Source organism: Eriocheir sinensis, chromosome 56, assembly GCF_024679095.1.
Source record: "Eriocheir sinensis breed Jianghai 21 chromosome 56, ASM2467909v1, whole genome shotgun sequence".
Lineage (NCBI taxonomy): Eukaryota > Metazoa > Arthropoda > Malacostraca > Decapoda > Varunidae > Eriocheir > Eriocheir sinensis.
Genome location: NC_066564.1, coordinates 1,723,776 through 1,738,708, shown reverse-complemented (window position 1 = coordinate 1,738,708; position 14,933 = coordinate 1,723,776). Strand labels below are relative to the sequence as shown.

The following is a 14,933-nucleotide window of genomic DNA, read 5'->3' as shown; positions in this document are numbered from 1 at the left end:
GAAGCTGATAGGGAGTCAGGCAATGTCATGTGGCTTTGATATTCAGTAATATGGGTGAAAGTACCCATCTCTATAATAAGGTCTGATATTTGAAACACTATGATGTTATCAAATGTTATATTTACATTGACAAATAATGCACATGATAATGAGAACAGCCAATTTGCTGCCTCATTGTCAGGATAAAGGTACAGAATATCACAGCCAACTTGTATAACTTACATTTATGAAAGAAAGTGAAGAAATCAAGAGTTGAATCAGTTTTAGAAGAGTGACAAAGACAATAATTAATCTCCATCCCAATAATGGCCTTTACTTTGCATGATTGTATGCACGTACAAGTATCATCACTTTGTCAACAATTTAATTTTATTTTTTTCAGTATTTGTATTGCTTTAGGAAGTCATATACTATTTGGTGTCAGTTCGTGATTTTTTGACATTTTGATTTATATCTCTTTGCAAACAGCTGTCACAATGCAAGGCTGGTTATCTAGTCAGAATTCCACTTATCATGTATAAGTTTCATGTTACATAGCAGTGTTAGAGAAACTGTATTAACACAGTGAAAAACATCCCAGATGAACACCACTGAGTGCCAGGATTCGAACCCTGACTTCTAGTCAGAAGGCCCGGTTCGAATCCTGGCACTCAGTGGTGTTCATTTGGGATACATAGCTGTGATTATTCATTTATAGATATATTTTCATTTTCAATCATGTCATCTTATTTATGTATCAACTCACTCATTTTACATAAATACACATTTTATATATATATATATATATATATATATATATATATATATATATATATATATATATATATATATATATATATATATATATATATATATATATATATACACATTAATGAGTGTTGACAAAAATATATTTGCAATGAAGCTGTGGACAAAGTAGACAGGGTAGACAGTTATTGGAGCCATAAGAATTTTCAGCTTTTAGGTCAAAGGATTGCACAACATTCAAGGCTGCGACTAGGGGTAGTGACTGTCCCAGGGACCATTTCCTTTGTGACCACATTCCGTCCATCATGTTCCCTCATGAGCAAACTTTAGATTCTTTGTGCATGCATACATGTTTATGTGTGTGTGTGTGTGTGTGTGTGTGTGTGTGTGTGTGTGTACATGTATGTTTGGAGTTAAGCATTCTGGCCAGACAAAAACTTGCAGTTCGTCTTGTACCAACATTTTTTAGTAATGTGCCGAGAAGCAAATATGTAATTATTTAATAGGTAATTTGGAAAGCTTACACAGTCATTGTGTTATGGTAAAAAGCTGGTATATGTCTTCTATTATCTACTTCAAATATGTATATTTAAACTTCAAATAGTCTATAGTCTATTCATTTGGGCAATGCCACTCACGGTAGCTTAGTCCCAGCGACTCCACTTGCCCCTTCTGGCTGGGTAGCTCCGAGCTGGATGATGTGACCTATACTTGTCATGTTAAGTAGTCAACATAAAATGGTAAGTAGTAATAATAAAATGTTAAGTAGTCAACATAAAATGCACATCTAACACAAGCTGCTAATTTCTGTTTAAGCACTGCCCAAGGTGATTTAATTTAATTATGCATTTTATGTTGACTACTTAACATTTTATCATCACTACTTACCATTTTATGTTGACTACTTAACATGACAAGTAGGTTACATCATCTAGCTAGGAGCTACCCAGCCAGAAGGGGGAAGTGGAGTCGCTGGGACTAAGCTACCGTGAGTGGCCTTGCCCAAATGAATAGACTATAGTCATGATCAATATACCTCTGCTACACCCTATTGTATGCAACACTAAGAGTTATGAACAGAAAATTGTTGTTTTTGTTGCTAGTACATTATTGTGAAATCTTTCAAGTCAGTTCATATTCTCTCTCTCTTGTCCCTAAACCATGGATAGTCTCCAATATAATTTTCAATCAATGTCATTACAACATGTAAAGCAATTTTACTATAATAGTATATACAGTAACACACACACACACACACACACACACACACACACACTCTGTTAATAGGATATTCGGTGATATGTATAGAATGGTAAGAAATATAGGATTAGCACTCCAGTACATGGATAAAGATATGATGAAAAAGATAATAACAACTATGATTAGACCAAAATTGGAATATGCAGAAATGGTGTGGTGTCCCCATAAGAAGAAACACATAAAAAAACTAGAAAGAATACAAAGGATGGCAACGAAAATGGTTCCAGAACTGGAGTGATTGTCACATGAAGAAAGGTTAAAGGAAATGGACCTACCAACACTGGAACAAAGAAGAGAAAGTGGAGACCTAATACAAATTTATAAACTATTGATTAAAATGGAGGAAGTAGACAATGAGGAGTTACTACTAAGAGAAGGAAGAAACGTCACCAACACACGAGGGCACAGTAAAAAGTTGAGGAAAGGAAGATGCTTGAGAGACATAAAGAAATATAGCTTGCCGCAAAGAAACATTGAGGTTTGGAACAGACTAAGTGAGGATGTAGTATCGGCAAAGAGTATGCACACCTTTAAGGAAAAGCTGGACAAATACAAATATGGAGACGGGACCACACGAGCGTAAGCCCAGGCCCTGTAAAACTACAACTAGGTAAATACACACACACACAAATCAAAAGCTAGACTTAATTAACTGAGGTTTAGAGATGTGACCCTACAAGGGTAGCTCACTTCTTGTGTTTCACAACTAGGTAAATGCACACACAACACACAGCATGTTTGCCTCACAACTAGTAGAGGTCTCAGGTTCGGGGGTTGTGTCCTGCCTCCCGGGTGTGTGTGGGTGTCAGATCTCGGCTGTACCCAGAGATCCATGCTCAGCTGAAGAGGGTACTGGCTGGCATGGTCAGACCATGGTACAGTAATTTACACACACACACACACACACATGAAATCTGGGCAAAGATAGATATGAAAATTGGGACACTAGAGCATAGCTCAGGCTCTGTACATTACAACTAGGTTAATACACATAAGTCGTCTACAAATATCAGCTACTTACTGTACTGTATATGGTGTACTTTAGTAATATCTAATCATTATTATCAGCAATATCAACCAGAAATTACTTCTACATTGAAAGGCAATCCACATTTTCCACAATATTCAAACCATTCTCTTTATTTCTCCTCTTACTATGTACATCCAACTTTAACAGTGGCCGGAGTTGGTGCATGAGCCATACAAATTAATGTCCTCTTGAATGGTGAGTTACTGGAAAGACTGGTGAATCAAGTCACTGCAATTCATAACATGTAAATGCAGATTAAGCCCCATGACAGATTAATGTAAGTTTTATCTGTAATAGTACGGGTGCTGGACTGTGTGTATGTCTTATAAAAGTAACATGTAAAACATCAAATGGAATGTATGTGGTTGAATGCAAGGCCTGCTGTCACTGAGGATTTCTTCACTCATGAGAATATTAATGTCATAGCTGTGTTAGCAGATGTACTCTAAAATGTGTAACATCTCAATGTGATAAACTTTTAACTGTAGTTTTTTTTAATTCACAAAAAGCTGACTTACACTTTCAATTGCTTAAACAATAATTATGCATGATGTACACCCTTCACACTGCACACCAATACTTACTTTTATATCCTTTCTTTTTACTGTAATTTGAACTCTGAAGACTTATTTTTGTGCATTGACATGATAGTTTCTCAAAAGAAAAGGGACACTTTTGCTTCTGTATAGTGTCAATATTTGTTATTTATATTTACTGGTGCTATTGTTTCAGATATTTCATTTTGTTTGTTGTAGAAATGTTGAGTTATGTATTTTCAGGAGTTTTAATCTTGATACAGTAAGACAAATGCACAAAGTGTCAAGTGCCTGTACGTAGCACAAAATGTGCCTCACATCTCGTCGCATCAAAGTGTATGCCTTTTTTTTTATTCGTAGCTGTAGCTGTATATGTTATACATATCTAATGAATTGTAGAACACATTGCCACCTACAAATGCCTAATTTTATTAGTATACTAATTATTTTATTTTATTTTAAACAACCTATTTGATTGCAGCTTAAATTTTATCCTAGACCTAGTCGGGTAATGTGTACAATATTCAAAACACGCGGTCGGCAAATGTTACGATTATGTACTAGTCATTATTCCAACTATATAGATGTGTTTCTACTCTAAGATGTTGTGCATCGATAGGTCTTGCACTAATAGCCAACAATGTATATATTTTTAGTGGAATTTAGTTGAACATGTTGTGTAACTGGCAATGTAGTAGTTTTACTGATCACTGCATTTTATTTCCACACTTCTGTGATTGTATCACTGATAGTTTGACATTCAAGTGTATACGTGCAGCAAGGTGCACATTTTCCCCAACCCTCTCTCATTTGCCTCAGACACCCCCCGGAGCATCAGGCCTTTGTTACAAACTGGTTGAAAGCTTGGAAGACAAATTTATACATTTAACCAAGTTTTTACCGTTTCAACCAACTGACTTCTCTTGCATCCCTTTGAGGCGGGATAGGTGGTGGTTGATGCCATTCCCTCCACATACCAGCTTTGTCATTCACCAACCCTCTTGATGTATTTCTTGGATGTACCAGTGGTATCTATGAGCTGAGAATGGCTAAATGGAGCTGCTTAAGGGATTAAAGGAAATACACTCCCCAGAAGAAATTTGGTGCTTTAATAATACATTTGAGACATGAATTCATGAGTTAACAAAGGGCAGAGACATGAGACAGGACATGATCAAGAAATGTAAGCTTTGTACAAGTACCATGCTATGAGACAGCACTATCTATGTTAAGTGGATGGATGCTTAAAAATAAATGGGAGTTTAAATAATGCCACAATTTCAAGTAACTAGTGTGTGTGTGTGTGTGTGTGTGTGAGGAAACAGCTGCACAACAACATCTTCACAAGTCAGAAGGTATTGCCAGGAACGTAAAGGGTTTTTTTGTATTCTGTGGCCAGCACCATGAGCCCCTTGCATCCCTACAGCTCCATGTGTTCATAAGACTGGTACTGATCATCGTCCTCCTCCATGTCGTGGGGGCACTCTCCACCGAGTGTCTCCTGAAAGAAAATACATAAAGATTATCTATTACAAGATGAATGAATGCATAAACACTTTAAGAAGGCACTACAAGTTACTGATGTCACATGTGTTTAGGTATCTTGGGGTTGAGGTTGGTCCAGTATGTTTTTAATAACAAGGTGATGGCGATGATTGTGACATAATTAGCATCATAAACATCAAAATTACCATAATAAGTCTTAACCATCATTGTTTTATATTGCTACATGCACTTATTTATCTATTTATTTATTTTTACAGTAGAGGAAGCAGCTGATTAATGGCAAAAACATGTGAAAACAAAAAAGCCCGCTAAGCACTGCTCCTATAAACGAGAGTAGTGAAGGGTGGACAAGAGGAAGGTCAATTTCGGGCGGAGAGGTGTCGTGATACTCTCCTCTTGAAGGATGTCAAGTCACAGGCAGGAGGAAATACATACGAAGGAAGGCTGCTCCAGAGTTTACCAGTGAAGGGGACGAAAGAATGAAGATGCTGGTTAACTCTTGCATGAGGGATCTTTAGACAGTTGAGGAATAAGGGATAAGCTAGAGTAGACAGTCAAATGCAGCGGGGTCACGGGAGGGGAGTAGCATGCAGTTGGCAAGTTCAGAAGAGCAGTTATGAAAATAAAAACAGAAGTAGACAGAAAAGGATGCAACACTGCAGCGGAATTTAAGGGGTAGAAGACTGCTAGTAAGAGGAGGAGAGTTGAGACGAAAAGCCTCTGACTCTGTCCAAGAGAGCATACTCCATACAAGGGCAGACAAGGCCATTGTATATGGACAGCATCTGTAAGGGGAAAAAAATGAAGACGATACAGGACGCCCAACCTCGAGGAAGATTTAGTAAGAGAGGAGATAAGAGGTTTCCAGTTGGGACTGACCGAGGATGTTTATTGTATGTAGAAGATGGTGACAGCTGAGTGTTATTTTTTTTTTTTTTAACGTCGCGGCCTATTGCGCCGGTAGGCTTCTTCCCGGTGAGGCCTGATGGTCGGCCCAGCCCGTTCTGGCGCAGGCGAGTGTTTATTGTGGCGCCATTTTGTGTTGGCTCATGCTGCCCCCCGGAACCCATCTTTGAGCCTCTCTTTGCAGAGGTTATCTAGAGCCCAGGTTGATGGGTGGTCTTAGGGCCAGCATGTGTGTAGTCTTAGGCCACTCGGCAATGACTGAAAAACCTCAGCTGTGCGGCGGCCAGGATTCGAACCCGCATCCCTCCTGGAGCTACTGAACGCGGGGCCGTCACGCTAACCACTCAGCCACCGCCTCCCCTATGTAAGTCTAAAGGCAATGGACATACGTGCTGTAAAACCATTTGCTGTCGACACATTCCCACAAAAAAGCTCTTCCTTAATACATCCCTAAACTCTAGACGTGACATTGATGTGAAGTAAAGTTGGGGGCACATGCTACAGTTAGTTGCGAATGGCCTCTGTGATCATGTCTCAGTGGTCTTTTGAGTCTATGGTGGGTGAGAACCCTTGGGCACAGAGCTAAAGTGACACCAGTTTATCACGGTATACCTTCCCCAGGTATCCCACTTATCGACTAGCCAGAAATTGGAGATGAACAGCATGGTGGGCTGTGTGGCAATGGCCCAGGCCGGGATTCGAACCTCTGGGCTCGCGGATTCGTGACTTGGCATGCTCATCATACGTGGCCCGGGCGCCCGGTGTTGTATGAAAAAACTTCGGGGTATGAAATATCTTCGATGAAGAGATTTCGTACTTATATCATCAACATTAAAACACTAGGTTATTTTTTATGTTACTCAAAAATCAATATATCAAAGAGAAAAATCATTTAACTTTGCCCAAAAGATGATTATTCGCTGCCTCAAATTTGATATTCCATATTCGTTTGTGAGCATGCGATGGTATTGAAGGCACCCGGTGTTGTGTTATTGGGTGTCCCATCGTCAAAAGCTGGCGCTGTTTACAAACACTGGTCTCTCGTGAACTGCGCATGTTCAGACCAGTAAGCGTAGCCCTGTACAGTCTCACAAAGCTTTTTAACACATTAATAAAGAGTTACTGGAAGGCTGAATCAGACATACAGTACCACCATCCTCGCTGTTTCTAGAACGACACTCTGTACATATAAATACAACTGGGACAGTGTCGTTCTAACAACAGCGGGGATGGTGGTAGTGGTACTGTATGTCTGATTCAGCTTTCCAGCAACTCTTAATTACGGTTAAAAAGCTTTGTGAGACTATGCAGGTTTACGCTTGCTGGTCCGAGCATGCGCAGCTCACGAGAGACCAGTGTTTGTAAACAATAGCGCCAGCTTTTGACGGTTGGGACGCCAAATAACACAACACCGGGCGTTTCTAGTATTACCGTCCATAGGTACGTGTCAACGTGTTGTTTTCAGGTTTTGTAAGTTTTTTTTTTAAATACAGATAATGAAAATTTTAATTCATCTGTTTTTTGTTTGAAATATCAATATAGTATCGTTTTCGCCAATCGGACTTATCACTAGCGAGTATTGGAATTGTGGATTTATATCGGGTATCGGTTATCGGTTATCGCCTATATTTGTGTCTCCAGTTAACGAATATCGGTTATCACCGATAAGGTTTTCCATTATCAGTTATCGGTTATCGGGAATAAGGTTTTCTGTTATCGTGCCCAGCTATGATCATTACACCACAATGGAATTATCATAACATAGGCCTCTGCAAGTGAATCGTTTGAAATTTTCGCACAAAGTCAAGTATCAGTACACTCCTTACCTTGCAGTTCTCCACCTTCCCTGACGCGGCCTGGACGACTCGCAGCAGCAGGCTAGGGTCGTCCTCCTCCAGGACGGGGCTCGTGGCGAACACCAGACTGCGGTATCAAAGGGTTAGTAGTAGTACATCAAAGGTCACAGAAGAAAAATTGTATTGCACTAAAGAATTTACACACTCGGGTAAGGTGTGAGTGTAATTCACCCACGGCCTGATCAAGAGTTGGACTCGTCATCGCCAGCAAGTACCCTCCCGATTAGAACAAGTCCTTTTAGTCGATCTCAGGGTTCTGGCGGGGCCTTCACACACCATCTCCCTTGCTCAAGGGGGGACAGTAACTGCTTCTTGTCAGTGGAAAAATCCCGGCCTAAACAGGGCTCGACCCTCCGCTTGCCAGGCCGCAAAGTCCGACACCCCAGAGCTTTATCACTGAGCTACCGGAGCGGTGTACTCAAACTGTGTGTGTGTGTGTGTGTGTGTGTGTGTGTGTGTGTTTTCTTTTGGGTCCTCTTTTACAGGGTACGTAGGAGGCAGTCAAGACCAAGTACACCAACACGTAAAAAAAAAAAAAGATGCAACAACACTTCCCCAACAGTGAAAATGAGATCCAAAGTGAATTTACAAAGTAATAGAGAGACGTTTTGATACTCTCCTCTGGAAGGCGCACCCTTCTCTTGGCTCGTCTATTTTTTACTGGCCTTTGTGTGCCCTTCCCCTATATGCTCTTGTGTATCTTTTACTGTTCTTCATCTGAGTATGCATCTGTTTATGTTTATAATAATAATAATAATAATAATAATAATAATAATAATAATAATAATAATAATAAAAATAATAATTAGTTGTAGTAGTAGTAGTAGTTTCATTATTATTATTATTATAACCACTATCATTATCATTTTCTATCACACCCTCACCTGGCAGCTCGCGTGGCGGCGGCGGGCAGAGAGGAGGGGTCGAGGCCGGCGTTGAGGCGGCAGATGACCAGAGGCAGGCACTGAGGACTGGCCCCTCGCACAGCGTCATGAACGCCCGCAACCCTGTCGCCCACTGTCGTCAGCGAAGTTCTCACGACTTTATGAACGTCCTGCCGAGAAAAAGTTATTCCTGTTATTTTGATGCTAATGAGTCACTTTTTAACGTTAGAGTATTGATATAAGCATGAGAAGGTCGGGAATCAGCTGGAAAGATCCAAATTTCTTACTCGAAAATTTGACTTCAGATGCGATGAGCAGACATTTACGTTCTGAAAATCTTACGTTGCATTATTATCAACTAACCTCCCTTGAAGGTAAGCTCTTCATGTCGGCCATCCCCTCCGAGACCCACTCAAGAAGTAGTTGTAAGTAGTCCCTCAGATGTTGGAGCTGCGTGGCGGGGTTGATCGGCAGCCTCCAGGCAGCGGTCATCTGCTTGACCAGGGGCGCCAGCCGATCAGGGAAGCTCTTCAATGTGACGCCCTTCAGACCGTAGGAGGCGAGCACTGCCTGTACCTTGTGCTCTGCCACCTTGTATATATTTTGTTGCGCCTCCTTCGAACCCAGCTGAAGCACGAACTCCGACAAGGTTGGCGTCATTGTCTTAATAAGAGTCGACCGTGTTTCCTCTGCATGCAAAGACTCAAACACTCGCGCCCACTGCACACTTTCCAGGTTATGGTTTGCCAGTAACTTCTGCAACTCTTGGAACTTCTTCTCTTTCGCAGCATCCATACTGTACATGGATAGGAATGCTGAAATTTGTTGAACGAAACCTCCAATGTTCGCATTCCTGGCGAGGAAAGCGTTGCCAAAGAGTATCAAATCTTTGACCTTCCTGGCGCCCTGCTTGTCTGTTGACATGGCCCGCAGGATGGGCTCGATCAGGTCAGTGAGCTGCTTCGGTTTGTCATGTGCTGCTGACTTCTCAGGCTTTTGTTCTCTTGGTTTTGGAACATCGGACTCTTTACTTTTTCTTGATGGAACATTTTTACCGCTGTTCGATGCAAGGAAATTATTTGCTTGCCTAAGGAGATTATTAACATCCTTGTTCTCCAAAAGTACCCCTGCCAGGTCTGCCAGTCCTCCCATCTCCGGTTCCTTTGGCTTAGATGGGCGAGCTTTTCTCTCGCCTTGTTGATTGTTCATGTTTATAAACATCGATGCCATGGTTAACATACCCTCAAGGTCCACATTATTATTATTATTGTTACCCCTCGCAAGCAGAGTGCCCATCACACCGAGAAGCCCCCCTGGCTGTGCATGCTTGCCCATTCCTTTTTCGCCTCCCAGCAGATTAAGAAGAACGGGGCCGAGGCCGTCACCTGCCTGTGATCCAAAAGCAGCCAACAGAGGGGCAATTTGAGACATTAGGTCTCCGCTCAACAAGGGAGCCAACACCTGCAGCACCGCGTCAGCGTCTAAGTCAATCTTGTTTTCGCGCAACAGTGATGCAACTAGAGGCCTGAACAGCCGAAGGTTCGAGTCTCTCCTCCCCTTCTTGAAATTTTCTCCGCCTTTTGGTTTGGTGTCCGTTGGCTCTAGTTCAGAATCCGTCGTCCGCACCTCGTTGCCTGTCGGTGGATTAAACAGTTGGAACAGCGTCGTTATATTCAGGTTATCCAAGGCGGCAAAGATAAGATCCTTGGCGTTGTTATTTCCCTTTCCCAACATCGAATTAATAAACGCCCGAAGATCCACACCGTACTTCGATGCGGTGGGTTGCACCATGTCCACCAGCTGACCCATGGGTATGTCTGCCATGCTTTTTCCGGTTTCATCTTTCTTGAACATTTGCTCTAAGAAATATGGAAGGGCACCAATTTCAAACGAAGAAAAGAAGTCTGTGTAGTCTTTCATCTTGTCTTGGAATTCTGGGGATAGTTTTCCATGAAGCTGCGTCCAAAACTCGGCGAGGAGGGCCCCGGAATCTTTGTGAGCCGCGCCCAGCATGACTCCCTCCAGCAGTAGGCGTCCCATTTGCCTTCCCTGCCGGGAGTGCAGCATCGTCATTAGCTCTTCTACGTCTTTGACAGAACTTGTTACATTGCCTACTATATTTAGGAATTCCTCTTGGACGGCCTGCAGTCGATCACCGTCGCTCTTGCCGGCTATGTTGGGCTGTGCCACCGCCACACCCGCCGTCATCACCACCGTCACCGCCACCCACAAGTTACGAACATTCCTTGCTGACATGCTGACGTGTTCGTCCCCTGACGCAGCACTACACACAAGCGTCACCGTGCCTTAAGTCCACTGTAAGAAGAGAACCCTCTAAATTACTGTTTTCTTCACACTGATGCACTCCACGTCAGCAAGGGTTCTCAAGTACAATTCACAGCCACATCAGCTCGCAGGCACCACCGACACACGCTCAGTGCCACATTTTCGAATACCTTTTGAAGAAGAGTTCTAGTAGTCTGGACGCTAAGACGTTTTTAGTTATACTGGACTGGGAGCACCTCCTCAGTGAAACCAAGCGAATACAATGACGTGTAGTAGACCACTAAACCTCGCCAGCTGATGTGCCCCTCACCGCCCGCCCTCCTCGCTCAGGTCCCGTTAGATCAGTAGGGATATTCGAATCTTATTGTAGAAATGGAAGTCATAATGTTGGGTTTAATGTCTGAAAAACAAACGTGTCGCAACGTGGAAACGCATACAAAAAAGTTGTACATATTTCAACAGCTCCGTGTAAATGAAAATAAGTTGCACCGAAGAAATATGAAAGTGAACAATAGCTTCTTGGAAGAACCCAACTCGGAGGAACAGTCGTTGACCCGCCGCCACAGCCCCGACGCAGGTAGTGAAGCCTCCCCTGACTGAGCATTTTGCCTTCACACGCTTCTCTCAAGCTATCTTAGGAAACGAAAACATCCTCATAAGGACAGGAAACACCCACCCAATGATTTTCGGCATCGGATAAAAATAACGTGAAAGAAGACTGGGAGACGATATGTCAAAACTTTAGGAAATTCACAAGAAAGTGTGTCGAGTGCGAGGCTCGCTAAGTGGCAAGAGGATAACGCAGCCTTGGCATTGGAATCTCCCGTTATAGCAAAGGAGGAGCTTCCGCAGCACCTGCCGTCCACCTCCCCCCGAGCCCTTCAGGCGTCGGCGGTGTAGGCCCTCCAGCAACGCCGTCTAGGGAAAGAGAAAAATAGAGGCCTCGTAATCTGGATTTTCCTGTGAAGACGAAAAAAAAAAAAAATGTGGTATGACTCAACCAATATGAAGTCTGAAAGGAAGATTCACTCATCACGTGTTTCTCTACGACTAATTTAGCTCATGAATCGAACAGGAACTCACGAAGCATTCCTCTAAGACTGAGCGTTTACTATTGACTTGTTCTGTAAGGCTCCTCTGGGTGTGTAGCAGAGGAAGGGAGTGATTTCCCTGAGAGGCCTATTAATGTTTAGTATTCTCGAGGGGTGGAGCGGGAAGGTGGTACGGTGGGGTGATTAACCTGTTGCTGCACACATCTCCACGCTCACACCACCTCACCCTCCAGCCCCTCCTCCCTCATAGCAGCACGCCGCCAACCATGCCGTCATTACACACACACACACACACACACACACACACACACACGGAAGCAAATGGGAGGAGAATGGCCATAACTTCCTAGAAAAAAAAATGAAAAAACCTAGCGGAAATTTTTCACACATAAATAAAGGGTGAATAGGGATGTTAAATTAAAGTGCACTCAACCCGCACTGGTGTCATCCATGCATAGATTACCTTGTTGCTAGGAATCATCACCCTGACCTTCACCCCGTCCTCAGAGAAACCAGTTCCTTCCATAGCAATGCAAAACTTTTTATCTCTTTCTTTCCCTTTTTTTTCTGTCTCTTTCTTTCTACATTCCTTTCTTTCTTTCCTTCTTTTCTAAACTTATCTATCTATGACTCTATTGATCAATCTGTTGTTGTTCATTTACTACTTCGTCTTCTCGTACTTCTTGTTATTCTTCTCTCTCTCTCTCTCTCTCTCTCTCTCTCTCTCTCTCTCTCTCTCTCTCTCTCTCTCTCTCTCTCTCTCTCTTCCGTTTGTTATGCCAGGGGGCGGAACGTAGCAGCATCAAGAGGAATTAATTAAAGTGTTGCCAGCGTCTCCCGTCCAGCCACGCCTCGAAGGGATCCTTATATAAATCCACAAAGCAATCGAATGGAACAGAATTCAAATTCAAATTTAAACTCTGTTCCATTCGATCGCGTTGTGGACTTATATAAGGATCCCTTCGAGGCCAGTCCTCGTCGACAGACCGACTTGGTCGGCTAGATTTCGATCGCCGATAGAGTCGGTCTGTCGGCTCCCTGCTACGGGGCGCCTTTGGCAAAGGCCCGTGCTCCCTCGTGCAAGAGGGAGCAATCTCCCCCCCCCTCCCCCCCTCTCGAATGGAAGGGAACCACAGAACACCATCCAGAGAGAGAGAGAGAGAGAGAGAGAGAGAGAGAGAGAGAGACTACCGATGGAATTGTTTGTTTTATGACCATGAGGTTCGCAAAAATGTCACTCAGGAATGTTTTTACAAAGCAACAGCTCAGCATGTGTTGTTTGAACGCTATAACGGAGGTGAATATGAAGTAAGAGCAAGCAAACTCATGGCTCTTCTTATTGACAATGAAGCTTACTGTATGCTTGGATAGTAAGTGTTTCTTGCGGCTCAGTATATGCCTTGTATGAGGAGAAAGAGGAAATGAGGAGGAGGTGAAAATGAGGAAGAGAAGGAGGAAGAGGAGGAGATGAGGATACGGATGATGAGATGGGAATGAGCAAAAAAGGAAGAGGAGTAGTAGTAGGAGGAGGAGGAGATGAGGAGAAGAAAAAGGTGAAAATGAGGAAGAGAAGGAGGAAGAAGAGGAGATGAGGATAAGGATGATGAGATGGGAATGAGCAAAAAAGGAGAAGGAGGAGGAGGAGGAGGAGGAGATGGGTTAAGGAAGAAGATGAATTAGGGATGAGGAAAAAAGGAGGAGGATGTGGTTTACCGATCTGAATGAGAGATAAAGTGGGCCCTCTCTCTCTCTCTCTCTCTCTCTCTCTCTCTCTCTCTCTCTCTCTCTCTCTAAGCATAATAATTTCTGAAGACAATTTTTCAGTGCACTTATACTCATTTCGCCCCTGGGCAGACAGACACTTTTAATAAAAAAAAAAAGTGCGCAGGAAGACAAGAGGGCTCATACTTGCAATATTAGCATGGATGAATAATGCCTGAGAGCCTAACAACATCGCTATCTCTGCGGATGCATATAAAATAATGGGTTTCTTGTTACATCATCAGCGCGGATTGCAGTGTCTTCTTGTTGATATCGCTAAGTCGGTGCTGAACATTGCCGTTTTTATGTAACATTTGAAGGGGCTAAGTTTAATACCGAGATCTTAAACTTTTGTCTTTTTATTTCAATTTTCAAGTAAGGGTCACTCGCATATTGGCAGATATTGGCAGAAGTACATCGATACTATTGAGTAGTGTTCCGATTAGGTATACATAGGTCTTAGGGGCCTAGGTATAGGTCTATGTATGGAAAGATTAGTTTGGGTTATGGGATATTGACTTGCTGTGTTCCCCTACCTCTTCAACATCCAGCACTCTAGTTTTTGCTTCTCCACGCACCATTGACAGACATCGATGCTAGTGTGTCCCGTTTAGGCATATGTAGGTCTTAGGGGCTTGGGTATAGGTCTATTTAGGGTAGGTTTTTTGTCTCATGTAATATTATTATGATCTGCTGTCTTCTATCTCTTCAACATCCATTTTTTCAGTAGTTAGGTTTTTGCTTCTCCACGCACCATTGCCACGCACCGCACCCACACCCCTATAGCCTTCAGATGACGGTCAAGCACGCAACATTCCTGCTGTCGTCATATCGATCACGTGAAGAAGTGCGCATTTCTTCTCACTCGTGGCTAGCTCTTTCCCCCTGACCGAACAACAAAGGAAGGGAAGGATGTAGAACGAAGGGATGATGATATACAAACATAAATCTATTCACCTCAACTCTAATTTACAGACATTACAATAAAAACCCAACAAGATCACATGCACGAGTTTGTAGATTCGCTCAGTGACACTAAACTGATAAAACACAATGCCTCATATCGGTTATTCGGCAGGAAGTGTGCTTTTTGTTCTCACTTTTATCTG

At 42.7% G+C, this 14,933-nt stretch overlaps 1 protein-coding gene across 2 annotated transcripts; it reads right to left on the bottom strand.

Moving 5' to 3' along the window:
* Positions 1-4,664: 4,664 nt before the first annotated feature.
* Positions 4,665-11,313, bottom strand: LOC126984160 (uncharacterized). Of its 2 annotated transcripts, XM_050837567.1 has the most exons (5): positions 11,182-11,313; positions 9,089-11,041; positions 8,726-8,895; positions 7,812-7,908; positions 4,665-5,074 (listed from the first exon to the last, which is right to left on the bottom strand). In XM_050837567.1, the coding sequence occupies exons 2-5, from the start codon at positions 10,979-10,981 to the stop codon at positions 4,994-4,996; spliced, it is 2,241 nt and encodes a 746-aa protein (XP_050693524.1). In that variant the 5' UTR covers positions 10,982-11,041; positions 11,182-11,313; the 3' UTR covers positions 4,665-4,993. The 2 variants fall into 2 exon arrangements, with proteins under 2 accessions (XP_050693524.1, XP_050693523.1); XM_050837566.1 differs by having other exon boundaries at positions 9,089-11,297.
* Positions 11,314-14,933: the final 3,620 nt, after the last annotated feature.

Coding starts and splice junctions, on each gene's coding strand:
- LOC126984160 (XM_050837567.1), bottom strand. CDS start 10,981: ATGTCAGCAAGGAATGTTCGTAACTTGTGGGTGGCGGTGACGGTGGTG. Junction 7,909..8,725: donor GCCGCCACGCGAGCTGCCAG/GTGAGGGTGTGA, acceptor TTGATACCGCAG/TCTGGTGTTCGCCACGAGCC. Junction 5,075..7,811: donor GGAAGGTGGAGAACTGCAAG/GTAAGGAGTGTA, acceptor ATTTTCTTTCAG/GAGACACTCGGTGGAGAGTG.